Source organism: Vanellus vanellus, assembly GCF_965231255.1.
Source record: "Vanellus vanellus genome assembly, chromosome: 1".
Lineage (NCBI taxonomy): Eukaryota > Metazoa > Chordata > Aves > Charadriiformes > Charadriidae > Vanellus > Vanellus vanellus.
The window spans coordinates 10,206,942-10,225,014 of record NC_138905.1 but is presented as its reverse complement, the minus strand read 5'-3'; the positions used below and the strand labels follow the sequence as shown (position 1 = coordinate 10,225,014).

General features: G+C 38.7%; 1 protein-coding gene across 1 annotated transcript in view; it reads right to left on the bottom strand.

Moving 5' to 3' along the window:
* SEMA3A (semaphorin 3A) overlaps positions 1 to 18,073 on the bottom strand; it is a gene marked incomplete at its 3' end in the record, with an annotated part of 167,821 nt that overhangs the window by 9,999 nt on the left and 139,749 nt on the right. The window contains exons 11-14 of the mRNA XM_082490315.1: positions 16,084 to 16,303; positions 10,797 to 10,888; positions 7,766 to 7,807; positions 1,921 to 2,078 (exon numbers count right to left, since the gene is read on the bottom strand). Of these exons, the coding sequence (XP_082346441.1) occupies positions 1,921 to 2,078; positions 7,766 to 7,807; positions 10,797 to 10,888; positions 16,084 to 16,303 (512 nt within the window). The remainder of the gene's footprint in view (positions 1 to 1,920; positions 2,079 to 7,765; positions 7,808 to 10,796; positions 10,889 to 16,083; positions 16,304 to 18,073) is intronic.

The following is an 18,073-nucleotide window of genomic DNA, read 5'->3' as shown; positions in this document are numbered from 1 at the left end:
TACCAGTGGAAAAATGGGGTGAAGTAGGGGGACACAGCGGCTTCTCCTGAATGCATTGTCAGGATCTCAGCCTCCCAGGACTTACTTTTTCTCTCATTGTGGCCTCAAAAAGAGTTAATTCTGCACCCCAAGGTTTTCCTGTAGCTGTGCAACCCGGTTTGTCCCCAGTAACCCTGCTCCTTCATCCCTGTAAGAAGAGGTCCCAGTCCCTTTACCCCCGATGGCAACAGTGAGCTCGGTCTGCTGTTGAATAAGCTGGAGAGACGGATAAAGAAAAGACAGAGAGCCCTATTTCTTCCATCGGTGTAAGCAGATGAATGACAGGAGGATGTGCTCTCTGGGTGATGAGAGGGGCCAGGCGCAGGAAGGGGTGCTAGTGAGTGCTGAGAAAGGACGAGGTTCAGGGGTAAAGATTAGTGGGGAGGTAGCAGAGAAGAGCGATTCAGTGATTCCTGACCTTACTGTCTCCTTTGACTCAGAGGCAGCACTGAACCACGCTGACTTCTAACCTTTAAAACTTTCAGATCAAATCAATCTCTCAGACTGTCCTTGAAAACCTCACTGTTCCCTCTCCTCTCTTTTCCCCCACTCCTCCTACAGAGGAATTGCCGTGCTCCCACCACAAATTTGAATTTAGCGCAAGCAGCGGAGAAAATTTGACCAGCTCTTCTTTTGGGATGGTTCAGTTTCTCCTTTTTAATTCTTTTTTAAAGAATTTCACAAGAAGCTTGTCTCAGATTAACTCTATTTCCTGGTGCAAAATAGAACTGATGTTCCATAAGCAGCTTTTTCTTTTGTCATCAGTATTTGTTTAAGATACATCATAATGCAAACCTTGAAATTTTAATCCTCTCCATCTGAAAATCCTGTGACACAAATGCTACTTCCCACCCTTTACCACATTTCACCTCCTGCAGCAACCCATCCAAATCTGGAATTTGGAATCCCTACCTTCTCAAATAAGTATTTGCGACTAATTTTAAAGACAGGCTCCTTATGCATATAAACCCTTGGACTCCTTGTTTCTTTAAAAGTGAGAGATGTTTAGTATATTCAATTTAATGTGAGCACTTTTTTATCATTTTGGCCAATTTATCATGGGAATCTCCACACTACACCAATGTCTGTTCTTACTTGCAAGAGATTATCTATTTGTTTATTCACAATTTCTACTTCAGTAGCTAAGAGCTGTTCAATAACTAGGTTATATACTTTAAGAAAAAGAATTTCAGAGATAAAGGAGGGCAAAGAAAATATTATTTAAAATTTTCAGATCAGACAACTAGGACTTGTACATTTTTTTAAAAAATGATATTTTTAACTTGCAGAGTCTGTTTTCCCTTAGCCTTTGCATTGCAAAGCCTTTAGCATCAGTGCAGAGTGAATGTAAAATAGTGGTTGTCCTGATCTGGCAGTATTTAGACACACATCAACATATACAAGTTATACTTTTGAATAATAACAATAATGCTATATATCACTAAAAAAATAACTTTCCATTCACGTCCAAACACTTTATAAATATTTCCTTTGAATTAGAATTCATGAAAATGCAGGACAATTTACTTGGGCAAGTAGTTCTTTTAGTATAATATCAAGCACCCTCCCAATGTTAGAGAAAGGGAATTCTTTCTTTTTACTGTTTATTGCTGAATACCAAGTCATGAATCCATTTCAGAGACAACTCTTTTCTGAATGTTTTTTTACAACAGCTTTTTAAGCCAACCCAAGAAGTAGCAGTGTTCCATTTAAATCAACCAAGACTTCATATTCCTTGTAACTCCCACAATTATGTTTTCTTTGGAAGAGAAAGGGCTCCAGTTAACCATCCCGTGAAAAATCTCCAAAGCCCTCTGGTCATATTGAGACCATCAGTTAAAACAAATAGCAAACCATGCAGACATCTGAAACTGTCCCTACCTCTTAGCAGTGGGGAAGTAACGGGAGCAAGATGAACCATCCCAGGCGCAGTAAGGGTCTCTCGCAAGGCAACACTCAGCACATGCTTTTCCATACACATCACAGCGGTGTAAAGGAAGCTGTGAAACTCCAGTGGCTGAGCCAATGTAGAGCTGTTGCTGTTATAAAAGTTTGAAAAAAATAATATTTTTTTAAAAATTGGAAATGACTTTTTTTGCTAGGAAGGCATTAAAAAAAAAAGTTATATAATAATATGTTAGGACCGTTACAAATGCAATAAAGGATCATGATCCTCATGTACACTAAAGCAATGAGAAGAGAATTGTCTTGTGGACAAAACAATCAAATAGAAAAAACGTTGATTTTTGTATGAAGCTCCCAGTGGCTTCTCTAAACTGTAAGAAAAATTAAAGTACGCTTCCATTTTTTCTTTTGTATTCAGATTCCTGCACTGGGAAAGCGCTACAATCAGTGACAGAACACAATGGAGAATATGCTTTTGAATTTAACGGAAAAGAAAACCAACTTTAATGTAAATTTCCTATATATGACTTTGATTTGTGTATGCGTGGGGAAAACAAAGTAAATTACTTCAAACCGATGCTAAGATATTTCAGCTCAGAAGTGCTGCCATGCAGAGACTTCTTCGCATGTCTGATAATTCAGATGCTTCACACTCTTTTCTGTAGGTCACATACTCTAATTGAAACATGAGGGAAGATGGCTTACTTTATTTTGGATAAAAAACAGTGTTGAGTGGAAGATGTAGTTCAAATGCAGAGAGAAGCCATGAAGTAAATACAAAAAACCATGCATACAAAATGAATTACAGCTTTCTATGGCATCACAACAGAATATCTTGTCTCTCTCAATTTCCTCTCTGGTATCAAATTCATGTCATCCATTAGGGAAGTTGGTCCCCAGAGGGACATAAGGAAACTGGACTACTGATTCCACGTGAAAGTCCAAACAGTGATATTTCAGCTTAGCACTAATTCACAAAGAAAGCAAGTATGAGTGCAGTAAGTAAATAAAGTTCTCTCTGAAATGCAAAACTAGGGGAAAAGAAAATAACCAGATAAACAAAAATTAAGTGGCATAATCCTTCTGTTTTGGAAACACTGACAGTTTGCTATCAAAAATTTAAACTTTTTCAGCTGGGACCCATGGTGGAGCAAATAACACAATTCTTTTTAAGGTCTCACTCCAAGCAGTCCCACCAAGAAAATATAAATTTGTATGCATTTTTCTTTCTTAGAAAACATAAGGCTGGTGTGAAAAATAAGATTTCAAGAAACGTTATAAAAATTCTTCATCTCCTGCATTGTGATGTCCCGGAGATACTGTCTCCAGCGAATTTGGGGATGGAAGGTAGCTGAGGTCACCTACTAACTGGAAATGATGAGCACTAGACTCCAGGAGACAGTAAAACCCAAAACACTCATGAAAGGTGCTGCATTCACTTATTTCAGAGACAGCAGCTCGGCAGTTTATGCAGACATATTAATTGTAACAGAAACATCCCCTGCATTTATATAAACATCAGTATTTTCTCAAGGAAAACATGACAAGGAAAAGCACCCTCATGAAACTTCACCGGTAAATTGAAAATGAAGCCCCTTCTAAGCAGCTGCTTCCATCTATTCTGGTGCCATAGCTGGGCTGCAAACCCACATTCTCTGGGCAAACATCCCTGACCACACAGAGCTCTACGCGAAGCCTCGACGGCACATACCAGTCCCCAATTAGTGCTGTGCCCTTGAGAAGCAGATGACAGGCAGCAGACACGATAAGCTGATTCCTTCTAACTTAAGTCACTTAACGAAGTCCCCAGCTTAGGGGTACGTTCTGCAGTAAAAAGAGCAGAAATTCAAATCTTAGGTGACCTAACCATTTCCCAAGGGATGCCTTTCCTCTTTACTGATTATGGAGGCAGCACAGGTCAAGTTAGAGATCCAGTTAAGTATCTTAAATGTCCAGATGGTATTGATCTGAGTCCCATGTAATTGGGGCATTAATATCTATATGAGCATGTAGCAACGTATGGTGCAACTAATATAAAAGTCAACTCAGAGAATGCACGTGGGAAAATAAAGAATGGTGTGATGGTTTCCTATGCAGCCCTGTGACCAATTTCCTTTTGTCAAAAACCCCTCCCTAATTTCTAATAAATGTCTTCAGAATTAAAGAATTACCAGAAACACGTCAGAAAAAAAAAAAAAAAAATAAAAAGTGAGGCCAAAACAAGGTTACTTAAAGACTCTTCCTGGTAGATAAGTTCATGAAGTTCAGTCAGTGAAGCACAGCGTGCGTTTCAGGTGCTGCCCAGCCTGAAGGCTGCTGCCCTGTTCGCTGCTCTCCTGACCATGGCCTCAGACTCCAGCTGCTGATCATTATTCTGGAGACTAATAATGCATAAATCCAGGCAGTATGAAACTCAGAAAATAGTAATACAATGATTTGCATCAATGGTCTGACCTAACTTTGCCATACACAGTCAAACCGCCTTTTGGGCAAAGAGTGTCTCTCAAGAGATTGTTAATTTAATAAATCAGCTCATTATCAGATCAAACAGGGGGGGAGAGGAGGGGAGGGGAGGAGAAAAAAATTGCCCTCTAATAATTCTTGCAGATGTATCAGAACTCCAGAAAAGCCAAGGAGACTAATGTTTTAAGCAATGTAGTGGTTTCTGTTCATCCCACAGTGCTGCCCAAAATGTAGTCTTTCCCTAGAAGTCGGACGAAGAAATAACTGAGAATTTTCCATTTACAATTACAAAAAAAAAAAAAAAAAAAGAGAGAGATGAAAAGAATTAAAGCTTAAAAAGAAGAACTTAGGCAAAATTTGAAAAGGAAATTTAGGGAGCACGAGGTTCAAATCCCATTTAATTTAATTTTATGTCTTGAGAAGTAACTGCTGGCGGATAGTTCAGGGGGCTGTTTAAGTGACATAACCATTTTGAGCTGGGCTTTTCTATATGCTCACTATGGACAGAAATGGCGATTTCTGAATAAAATCCAGTACTTTGTGAAAAGTACTATAAAAGTAGTCACTAAGGCCTTGCCTTTCATTGAGAATCTTAAGGAGGAGAAACAAAAGCTCTTCGCAGCAGCTCGCCAGCCACGGAGATGGCCTGTATCAGCCGAGGTTCTCCTTGGTTTTTTTCCCCACCTTACCTGAAATCCAACGGCTTTTTGAAACAGAGGATCCCAAACCTGACCCTGAGAAAAAAATGAGAGCTTGCTTCCCTCAAAAAAAAAAAGTCGCCTTTGATTGCAAGCCAGGCCTGACTTTTTGGCCTGCTTCCACATTTTTAAATCAAGGGAAGAATTACGGAGCCCCACCTGACAGCCTCCCTGCAAGCCTGGCTCCCACAGAATTGTGAATTTAGGCAGCTGCAGGGTGTTACAGTGCCTCTAAGGATGCTGTTCACTGAAGGTTTGTGTCCATCGCTAACCATGCATAAGCTGTTTAGGTGATAAGGTTACACAAGCCCAGGGCTCCGAACCCAATTAGGAGGAATACGTAGCTTCAGTGAGAAAACATAAATATCATTCCCGTGAGTTAAAGACAGTAGAGTTGAGGACTGCATCAAGGCTTAGTTTTACACACCAAGGCTGAGTTTCCTTGCTCGAAGTCACTCTCACCCAAGGGCCGAATTCACACTCAGAGAGAGAGGCACGGGAGCCTCAGAGTTATATATAATTTAAAACAAGCAAAGTTCCGCTCTGAAAAATTTGTAGATTTTGGTCTTTAGGAAGGAGAGTCATTTGTAACATATCACACTGGCACGATGGCAGAAGAGGTAGCTTTGTACAGCCAGTGTAGTAAAACATTAAAAGTAAGGAGAAACTCCCTGTACCATGGTTTTGTAATTGGATGAAAGACTTGTTAGTGGAAAAAATAAAATGAAGTGATTGCTTTAAAGCTATTCACCAGGACACGCTGGGTTTGCTGTTTACATTTCACGCTCCTGCTTTCTACAATGCATAGAATTATCGTGCTGTTTATATGAAAAATGCCCTGCTTATCAGAACACAATGAGTAAAGTGTTTGAGTAATAAAGCGACAGCATTTTTAAATCATAAATATGAAATGCAAACATGTTGCCATATACTTGTTTGATACAGCGACGCAGTGCCAAAAGCTTGTCACACTGTATCATGCTTCTGTCATTTTTAGCCCGAGGCTGGTTGATTTTTCATGAGTTTAACTCTGCCTGAATAACTTGTGTTTTATGCTCTTTTTTAGCTTTAGACAATTTTAGCAGTGTAAATTTGTTTTCAAAAGACTCAGGGAAAATTGTAATCTCTCCTGAATAACTAAAAACGCTTTGAAGAAGAAGTCGTATGAAAATGCACGGTCCATTATCAAATACGATTGGCTGCTTTACGGGAATGTACTTATAAAAATAATCCAAAGCAGAACATTTTGGCATGACGTGAACATATATACAACTTGACGGGTTTGTTTTTAAGTATCCCAGTAATCAATAGTCCATTTTATTTTTTTTTTCCCTGCCATTTCTATTGGTTTAGGTGGTAAATTGTGTTTGAAGAGTGTCCCCAAACAAAATATTTTTTGTCGTATACATGAATGTTTTCAGACAGCTTTCCTAAACGCAGTGAATTCTGAGTTAAATATGCGGCATTTCAAACATAACATTGGGCTCTGTCTGTTACAGAATGAAGTGAACTTCTGTTTAATAATGTATAGAGTGAGGTAGATGAATTAACTAAATCTTATTTGTAACACACAGAATTTTTAGTGCACCAGGTCCTGGAAGTAATATGAAAACTCCTCTTTACTAAAAATTACATTAATAGAAAAATTAATGAGTGTGAACAAATTGCTTGTGTTTATCAAATTAGGCTCCAAATCAACACAAATATGAAAAAGAAAAAAAAAATATTAAATTTGACACTGAATTTTATGTCTTAGACTTTTGCAACAGGAAATGACAGCGGCTGTTGTCCGTCTACCTAATTCCAGGCAGAGGTGGAAGGACGGCCCCGAATACCCGCTTCACTCTCGGACGGCAGGCCAAAGTTTTTTTTTTACGACTACATAATTCATCAGCTGCTTCACAAAAGAGCCTAATGATAATTGCTCATATTTGCTCAGAAATGTACAAATCACCTTTAGTGTAAACCAGACAAAACTTTACCTCCATCCATCAAGAAGTCTGGTGAGTTTAGTATGGTCTGGTCTACGACGAAGGCTGTAGTACAGATCTTTCCTTGAAGAAGCTACTTATTACTGCACTCGCCAGAAAGTAGGGAACAGGAATTCTGGAGTCTGGAACCCATGCCCTAACAAAGTCATCGAACCAGAAGGCCGTGGAAAATTTGGACTAAATCAGATCTACCCTTTTTGTTAAATGTGAATGGTGCACATCTGGGAACGGAATGGGCATTGGGCAGAAAGACAGGTGGACGTCTCTTTTCCACTCTCTTCTTTCACTCTCCGCATTTTGTACCAGACCTTTCCTGCAGCAGCTAGCACTAGTCCCACTGAAGTAAGGGACTGAGTTTGGTCATTCCTTTCAAACAGTTTCTCTGTCATAAGAACATTCCGCAATGTGGATTTTTTTTTTTTTCTTGAGAGCCTCCAGACTGCTGGTTAGTTTGTGTTTAGTTTCCACCTTACCAGTAAGTAACACAAACTAGGCTTTTCTTTTCTCCTTTGCACGCCACATTTTCCAGAGAAACTACTGATGTTTATGTAAAGGGATGAGATGGTGCTGCTATAATTAATATGTCTCTACTGACTGCCAAGTTACTGCCTCTAAAAGACACAGACCAATAAATATTTAATAGTGATTTAAAGTTTGTGTGCAGAGTACCTGTTTTGTGGAAATCTTCATTGCTGAAATAACAGTGGGTTCCTAGGGGAAAAAAAAAGAGTTAAAATATAAAATGAGTTCTATAAATATAAAAGTTCTGCTAGAGTGCTATTTGCCCAGCCCAGAAACCTTGAAATTAAACTAGACACTCCTTAGTAATAGTGCTTCTTGTTGTCTTCTGCAGTGGGGTATTTTCTGGTTATAAGTGAACTAGAATGCATGTACGTGTCCGGATGCGTCATTGCCATGTTGATTGGAGACATATAATTTCCCGTGATTCTTACAGTTTCATTGTGATTACTTTGTTACTAGCTTCACGTCTTGAAATTAATATCTGCATTTAATATTAAAACTACATTTAAAGAACCTCCCAGGAAATATGAAAATCAAACTATGTAAATACTATATTAAAGGCGATAACACTAAAATAAGCAACACCTTTAGCCATAGCGAGGTGAAAATTCCATTCCTCCAAAATCTTATTCATAAACCCAAACCTTAATCCCAAGCGTAATCTTGTTGACTGACCGCGCTATTCACATACAAAGAAGTTACTCCTATTTGCACAACACAGAAATAAAACAGGCAAGAAATTTTTGGCACCTGGGAATACCCATTATTTAATCAACCAAATGGGTCACTAGAAGAGTTACAGCTCTCCTAGCTAAGTCTACTCTTAATTATACTTATCTGTAGCAAGCAGATGTCAAACCAATATCTACTTTCTTACATGAAAGACCGCAGGAAATATTTAACAGAAGAAGTATGTTTAGATCTGATTAAAAGGCTGTTACACATTTTAGGTCCAGCTGCTTGGATGGATTTAATCCTGTGTGTAAAAGTGGCATCGTTTGGTTATGAAGTGTGCAAGTCAGTTCTGTATGAAGTTTATTCCATTTAAAAACCTACTATTGATCCCACACATCATACTTTTGGTTGTGTACATTAATAAAGTCCTTATTAAGCTTTTACACTTGTGTAGCTTTCAACTTGCTAATCCTGAGAGAATTTGATATGGGTCAGTGGATGTTAAGCATGTGGACCTGCCTTTACAAATGGGTTAATAGACCTTATATTAGAAAGCACCAATTAAGTGTAACATTTGAATGAAAATTGAACTCATTAGTTTGTTTGCTCAGCTGTTCAGAGAAATATTGCACAAATGGGGTTAAAAGAGGCATTTGTTATCAATGTAACAGACACGGAAGACTTTCAGTTTGGTGGAATTATGAATGAAGAGCATTGTATTCAGCACACTGCAGTTTAAGCATCAAAATACATTCTTTATGATGCACGGAGACTCTTTAGTAGCTAAAGAAAACTTACATTTGGTTAAGGTACATTTGAAATCTGTTGCAAATTCCCTATTGAAAGATCTATATCTTATGCATACAAATTCTGCTTATTCCACTGAAGTACATTAATGCCCTCATTAAGGCTTAAATGTGTGCCAAAGGAGATAAATGAGCTTTCAAGTACATCAGAACACCAAAATCCTTTTGTGTAATGAATAAACACACATGTAAAGTAAAATACCAGATTTGAATTTGCCATTAACCATGCTACTTCTATAAAGCCTTTCTGAAATAAAACTTTCACTCCATTTATTTTCTTTCTTTCACTTTTATATTTCTCTCATCTGCTTTACCTTGGCACTTCTACTTGATTTAGGGAAGAGACTCGTACATTATCAACAATTGCCAAATTACCCTGCATTAATGTAATGACTTTTGCGTGTATAAAATAGAAAAAAGCTGGGAGCCACAAATTGCTTGTCTCATTTTCTCCTCATAGTTTCTATTTCTTTTTTCTGTTAAAAAAAAAAAAAGAAAAAAAAAGGAAAAAAACCCTCACATTTCTGCCCCACGAAAAAACTTATGGACTGCAGAGACAGAGATACCCACTTTTCAGTAGTATCTCCTACTCGAAACAGTGGTTTCTGTGCAAGTTTGGTATCAGTAAAGGTAAGATTGCCCATAAGAGAAAAAAAAAAAAAAATTGAAAATAACAATATCAAGACATAGAAGCTCTGTTTAGATATGCTGTGTCTGTATAGAAACCAAAGATAAAGGGATGGCAACTGAGTATGGAGAGGACACGGTGGCTGGGTCCCCGCGGCAGGTTGTGAGTGGGGCCCTCCTCAGCCCGTCTGGAGTGCGACCACGCGACGTGGGGCTCTCCGGGCACGCGAGCATCACCTTCCCGCCGTCGGATTAACCTCGCCCTCCCGGCTAGGTATCAACCCCCCCGAAATCCTGGGGCCTGTGAAATGGTGCTGTAAAACGGCGCTGACAAAAAGAATAACGCGGGGAATGTAAATGATTCGTTGTTGTGTACAAAACACGAGACATCCCTGGGTTCTGTCTGGAAAGCGTTTGAAAGGTTTACTTGGCCTCGACTTGCAGGAGTGCCGATGGGATGCCTTATTTTTCAGGTGGCTCAGACAGGAAAAATGGAAGAGAGTGGTTTTCATAAAAAAGTACTAAAGATTAAGGGGTGCTTATGGTGTCTTATGTCAAACCATGAACATGAGGCCCTGAAGTCACCTTTGACAATATAAACACTTTCTTTGTTTCTCAGATTATTAGGCGTAAGAAATCTCTGCAGATCACTGTTTCTCCTAAAGTATCTTCCTAGTTACGTTATGCTGATAGTCTGAACAGTGTCAAGAGTTGATGCAACTATAAAATTTGTGTACTGTGTATCTCTGTGGGAGAAAAGAGACAGGCATTATTCCCAGACTTGCACAGATACATATTTAACTACAGCATGCAATAGCTCTAAGATTCAGAGATGCTAATTTACTTTTTAAACCACAAAACAAGAGCCCAGAATGCCGTTTCCTTTATCACTAACCCCCAGCTAGCACTGAAAGTTTCAAGGTTTATTTTGACTAGTGTCTGGGTCTCTAAATGACAAGCTAATTAGAGGGGCATGCCAGGCTAGTCCTTGGCGAGACTGCAAGAAGTTTAGTTTGCAGCTGTCCACAGAGAAACCTACAACCTGACAGTTGAAATTTAGCCGCACTTACCCGAAAGACTGTCATTTCTTCCAGCAAGACTTCCTCTAATTCATGCCAAGTCTCCTTAGGAATTGAAACCACTTTAAGAACCGTTCCAATATCTTGAAAAGGAAAAAAAAAAAAAAAAAAAAGTTTTCAGGTGCTTAAGGAGCATACTTCATTTTCAGAGCAGTCAGAGTTTCTTGTAGTATGTAATTATTGCACATAGAAAGATCGTGAAGCTTCATATCTCTGAGCACTCGTTCAAAATGCCAACTGCTATTTAAAATAACTTAGAAAAACACTGAATTTCAGTAGAACATTTCACTGATGTCTTTCAAGTATCAAAACGCAACAAAGAAGATAAATACTACTATAGTTATTAAAGAATGAAAAGGACTGAAATACTATTCAAGTCACAACATAAAATGACAGATGTTTCAGTCATTGAATTGAGGAAGGAAACGCACAAAATTTACCCAGGCATGTTTTATTGTCCATTTTGAGTATGATGTTTGTCATTCTTAAAATGCATGTGAAGATGCCGTCAGAAGGCCCAGAATGGATGTAAAAACATCTGGACAAACGTTGTGAGACAGATGAAGCTGTTAGATCTCCCAAGTACAGGCCGTCTTCCCCATGTCAAACAAAATACGCAAGACGTATAAGCCCCTTAAGGCATCTATATTTCTCTGTGTGTTAGATACTAGTCTTCACCGCGGGGTAAAAAGCAATATAACTTGCATCTTCTGGTTAGGAATAGGTGTGCGCCAGCATTTTAATACTATATCCATTTACATTCTTGGGGCTTTGCAGTTGGCTTTAACGTGAACAAGGCCGATGCTTGACATTCCAGAGCTACAGCCTCTGGTTTTGTGAATACGGTTTGTGACTTAAGACCATCTCTGTTTTATTGCTTCTGCATCTGTGATTTATTTGTTTGTTTTCATGAACAGAATTTTCAGGAAGGGGGAAAAAAAAAAAAAAAAAGAAGGATCATTTCTAGTTTGGTCCACATCATTGCAGACTCCCTCAAATGGAAACAACTCTGGATGCGACTTTTCTTTTTCACCAGCCAAGTGTAGTGCCATGTAAATATACCACAGGAATAACAACTGTGGTCCTGAGGACCTTTCGTGTGGCACATTCTATGTCAGCAATAGTTTAGGAAAATAGAAGGCATTTTAAAACGGCTAAAATTCTCAAAATAGCACAACTGTAGAAGTCAACATTTTCAAAACAAAAATTAAACAACAACTACACAAAACCAAAACATATTTTGTAGGTATGTATATTTGTGTGTGTTAGTTGAAACTTCTGATTAAAAAGATGACAATTCACCACTTCTCTGTTGAAAATACAGCCTAAATTGAAACAAATGGATCATACAGATTGAAAATGTCATTTTTATAAGGTGACTATCTTAAATGCTATTGATTTCATGAGAAAATTCTCGTATTTCAACTTTGTTACAGGAATTTGGACTAAAATATTCTAGAATCCCTAGAATATCCTGGAGAACTGAGATTTCAATTTTTTCATATGCTTCCCTTTAAGCAGATGTTGGTGTCTAAGTACGTATTTTTTTGAGTTTGAAAAGATGCAATTTTTTCCCACAGAATTTCTACATCACTATTTTCTTTCATTAGTCACAAGTTCATATATTCTTTTTTAAAAAGCAAAAACCAGTTCTTTCTTAAAACAGCAACAACAAAGCACAACTTTTTTTATTTCGGCAGCTATATGTACAAACTAAGCTAGTAAAATATGCTAGATAAGTTGTTTTGGAAGTGGTTTTCATTATGGTTACTGCTACTAATTGAATATATTCAATTCAAGAAATATTGAGAACAATACAGAACAAATGCAATATAAACTTTAAAACAAGAAGAAAAAAAATAATCCACATTTCTACAACAGAGTAATTCAGACCATCGGATAATTTAACATTAGCTATATTTGCAATTTAGTGGATGAGTTCATTTCCTTAATTATCCTGATAATTTGATGACTGTGGTTTTGAGGAAAATACATTGTATGGGTAAAAAAAGAGAACTCACATCTAATAAATATAACAGCGTAGCAACGTGTCGTGACTGTATTCTGTGTCGGACGATGGCTGTCTTCAGCCACAATCCATCAAAAGCCATATTCCCGAAACAAAGGGGGACTTCTGAGAGAACAGCACAAGGGAAATTGTGGAGCCTGCATGGGGCCCTGAGCAGACATGAGTTCCCCAGATAATGTTGTTTCAAAAAAAGGTCTGACTTTTAAGTGGATCCTGCAACAATTGCAGTGGCTTGATGCTCGCGAAAGCCTCTGGGGTCAAAGATACACTGTGTTAATCACTACGGCGACTCTGGTCAGGCCACAGGTACCAAAGTGGGGCTTTATCTGAGTTCTAGATCAAGTTTTACAGAGTAGTATTTCAAACAATTTCACACAAATGGAATCAGGCTTCTCCTTTAGGATCAATAGGCTCTGCTCAGTAAGATAAGATTACTGTTATTAATTTGCTTTACTGACAGATATACCTTGACTGTGCCAAATGATCCCAAACATCAGACACTCAGGATATGCATTAAGTGCATATCTTAAATCCTGTTTTTTTCTGATACAATTTCAAGCATGCTGATATGATTTTATTTCCATTGTGAAACACGTTGGTACAATCACAGTGGGAAAGAAGCTGCTCAGCTAAAGATTTCACCCACAGGAAAGGAAAATGTGACCACACTGGATGGCCATTAATTATGTTGTGTTCAATTATCATCAGTTATTCAGTGAAAAGGAAAAAAAAGAGGTATTCCTTCAACATATTGAAGTTCAGCAGCATGTGGGAATAATGTAGATTGCTGCAACGGCAATGGGAAAACACAGAGAAATGTACCTAATCTGATGGGACAGACCTGCACAGAAAAATCCAGTCATACCCCAGAGAGCTCAGTTCTGGCTTTGTCATAGGTTCAGCTCATCAAGAGGAAAACTGGACTGTGACTAAAGTCCCTAATCTGCTCCTAATCTTGTTCTTTGCTTGGGGAAGATGTCATACGCGCTGATTGTGTATGTGTTTCTGGTTCCTGTGACTTTGAGCAGCCGGCTCAGCGCAGCTTTCTGGCAGGCAGCAGGCAGGGCCTCAAGTTCTGCCTCTTTTCCTTTCCTCCTGCGTGGAAGATGCCCTTTCCTCATTCTGAAAACCGCAATAAGGATGGTGAGCTCAGAGGAGCACCTTTTGAGCCCCAGCTCCAAGCACAGGTGTTGTAACGCCCGTTTCTGCCCCACGAGGGTTTAACCTCCTGCTGGAAAAAGAGCAGTTTCTATAGAAAAAAGTGGTATTTCAAGAAATAATAACACTCGGCATTTACGAAGCTGTGTTTTTGGTGCTGAAATCTCTTTTGGCAAGTGTAAGTAATAACCTTTCAAGACTTTTCTTACAATTCTTGGGCACAAATATCAGCAATGTTGGATGGGATCCTGAGCATTTACCAGGCACCTGAATATTAGCGGGTTAGGGAATTAAGCGAGTGTGTAAATTCCCAACTCAAAGGTAAGAGCTAAATATCACTGAGGGTCTTCCAGAGGGAGACCTTGCATGACTAATTTAGATACAAACCGCTATACATAATGATAACTATCTAAAAGCTATAGCTCAGGTTTAAGCAAGTCTTCGTGTGCTGTCTGAAAAGAGACAGGACCTTCCGCATAACTATTCATCTTACTCTCGAAGAAAGGACAGCGAATCTCTCTCTGGAAGTACTTATCTCTCTCCCTTGCAGAAGCCGAGGCATCTTTTTTAGACTGAATGCCAAACTTTGGTGAGATAAATGCCACCTCTTGTGCTCAAGATGTAGACATAAATCAGCTCCTTATGTTTGTTCAGCATCATACTCCGGATGCTGAAGGGGTTGTTCCCTCACATCGCAGCCAAGGGGAGTATTGCCATTAAATTTTTTTCTGGGCTGAATCAGGTCATGGAAAACTCGTTGAAAGGCACAAACCACTGCCGATTGTAGATGGCACTGAAGTCTCTAATGCGTGATGGAAAATATATGTGTTGTGTAAAATCATATGAAACTACTTTTCAATGTTTTATGCAAGAACATATTGTGGCAGTGGTATCTAATAACTCAGTTCACAGCTTTAAAAGAGCTGGAACGCTTTCTGCAGAGCTGCATTTCCTGCAGTAAATGTTCTGAATTGCCACGCATGCACTGTGTTTGGTACACAAAGCTTCAGCAGCTCTCAGTTTACTCATAATATATTTCAGGCATCAACATGAAAGAGACCTTGAGATTTATTGCTTTGGAAATCTGACCCCAGGTCTAGAGCACCAGAACAGTACTTAAAGCAAGTCAAAAATTGGACTGTTATAAGACAGACAGCCAGACAGACATTTTTTGGTCCAAAGCTGAAAAGAAACAGTGAGGTTTTGGTTTGATTTGTTTTGGCCTCGTGATGCCAATGTCTAATTACTAGTAATTATGTTCAATAGAAGTTTAAAATACTTTTATTCAACATAACTGAAACACCAGCCAACTAATGGAAAATCTTCAAAGGTGAAGAAGCAGATCCACCAACTGCTAATCAGCGTGCTTCTGAGGCCACTGAACTTAGGCAAATGCATATCAGCTAATTTCTGGCCACTTTTATTTCTCATTATTACCTTTTTGGAAAAAAAAAATAAAAAAGTCTTTTCTGAGTGCATATTTCCACTTGTATAAAATGCCCAAGCTGTATGATTCTGCAAGTGCTTTGGAAAGGATATCATGTTTCTATTTGAATACCAGCTCTTCTTAAAACACTTTGTATGTGCCAGGTATCCTCATCTCAAGTAAAATGGTGCACTCTTCTGGCTAAAGAGATGGGCATCTATAGGCAATACTTGAAATACTTGAAAGGCACACAAGACATTTCCCATGCCTGGATACTTGTCTCGTTCATGTTAATATTTCTTATGCCGCACTTCAAAATGGGTACCTCAAAACCCGCATTTTAATACTAAATTATAATTAATAAGGCAAGATATTTCTAATAAAATTCCCTAATGACAGGAGTTGAAAAGAGAGTGGTTTGATCTTCCTCCAGTTGGCGAAGCTCCTAAAGAATTAAGCTATGCAGGCCACGGCCTGAGCCTGCAGCAGTGAATGTATGTAACAAAGACCTCCCCACACGCGCAGTTTTGAGTCTTGCCCCAAATTTTCACAGGTATACACTGGAACGTAAATCGGTGTTCTGTCTTTCGGAGTATGAAATTTTATCTGATCTATGTCTCCATAACTGCTGGAGGAGCATACGGTGTAGCCTCAGGGCTTCTCACCTGTGCCAATGAACATCACATCGTATTGGCCATCTTCTGCGTCCACTCGATCTACTACTATCTGTGTGAACTGGTAATCCACGTCCGTTTTGATCATGATGGGGCGGTTGTTGATGGGGAATACCGGGTTGTACATGGCTGGATGACTTCTCGCAAATGTTATAACTTCGTCAGGAAGGTCCTTGGTGGAATCAAAGCCTCCAAATGTTTTACTAGGACACTGGAAATAATAAAGGAAATGTTTTACATTTTATTATTGATCACTAGTAACACATTAAAAATCCATTTCATTACAATCATCCCAACTACTGCAGTCTATAATTAAATATGACAGGGGATCTAAGTGTTGCAGACAGACAGCAAAAGTTTATTCTATTACTAAAAGTCTCCTTTTTTTTTTTTTTCATTTTGGATTTAAATCAATATGGTTAACAGAATGTAAACGATCCTCATTCATCGTTTTTCTTACTACTATGCAGTGCAAAAGGATTTTCAGTCATTTACTGATTAGCATTAATCTTGACTTGGCAGAAGGAAGAAATCCTGAATTATCTAAAATCATTCAATATGTGACAAGCAATTTCAGTATTTTTTTATGTATACAACAGAAAATTAATTAAATATGCCACCATTTTAGTTTCAAAGTATTGTCTTCAGCAGTTGACTGGAAATCAATTCCTCTCTGAGGAACCAAATCCTTAAATGCTGGGACGATTCCCTGTTCTACTGACTTTTCAAAGTCCTGCTTGTCTCAACAAGCCTGTGCCATCCATGTAGTCCCCATAACACGCATCCTGTTACAGTAAACCAAACCAAATGAGTCATGTCCTAAATGTATCTCTGCTCTCTCCACTGATTCTAAAGAAAGCCTCGCGTGAGTGTTGCTGCTCATACCGTCAATGTGAACCGTTAGGTGAGACGAATCTCACTAAAGAACTGAAGTAAGTCCTCGCTGTTGTGTACTGCGCAGTAATGGAAAAGTTGGTGTCCCCCCTGGGATTAAGCTCGTCCCCATGAAGTGACACAATAAAGAGTCCCTTTGTCCCCTTATATAGCCATGGGTGGGCCAGACAGTTTTGCCCCTAATCCGTGAAAAGCGACATGAGCAAAACTTAAAGGCTGAGAAGGGAAGGAGAGGTAAGACTATGGCTTCAGTATCCACAAATATATTCCTCCACTTTCACCTACCCCATGTCCCCATGGGGAGATGTGAGGACTGTGGCTAATCACCACTCTTTGCCCTCATTTCTTCTGTAGAATTGGTAAGTTTTTATGAACCATTAGAGGTTACTTTAAAGTAAGCATTAGAAGCATGTTAGTAATGTTGAATAGATGAAGCAAAGGAACACAATGGCATTAAATCACCAGTCCAAAGATACTCAGCATAGAACTCGGTGTCCCCTGCTCCTAGTCTGTTCAGAGATACCTATTTAAGACATATAAAACCCTGAAACCCAGGTGACAGTTATTATGTTTGCAGCATTTGAACCTGAAATATAAGCATCTGTTGTTAAAAATGCCCTAGATAATTTGCCCTTTATATCCACATGTGGAATATCTTCCAATTAAGTTAAAAACCTAGAGGACAACATCTTATTAACCAAGAATCCAGACCTTGCAGGATGCTCAGCAGAAGAAATCAATTGTCTTTGCTATCACCTTGATCCAAATTATTAATAATTCATCAGAAATGAAATTAAAAAATCAATACTGTCCAAAGGAGTATTTGTTATACTCAGCAAAGGGACGCTTCCAGCATGGACATATAAAGTGTAAATTGTCTCTTTTTGTCATATTTGTTAGTAAGCAAATTCCCACATTCTGTTCCATTATATGGTATGGAAGGGAGGAAGGGAGGGAGGGAGGACAGTTGATTAATGCCCGAGGAGCAGACTAAGCAGAAAGCAAGTTAGTTGTCTACTTTATTGTGTCAACACTTTTCAGCTTTTTTATTATTATATGTTCTTGCTCTCTCGTACAGAAATATTAC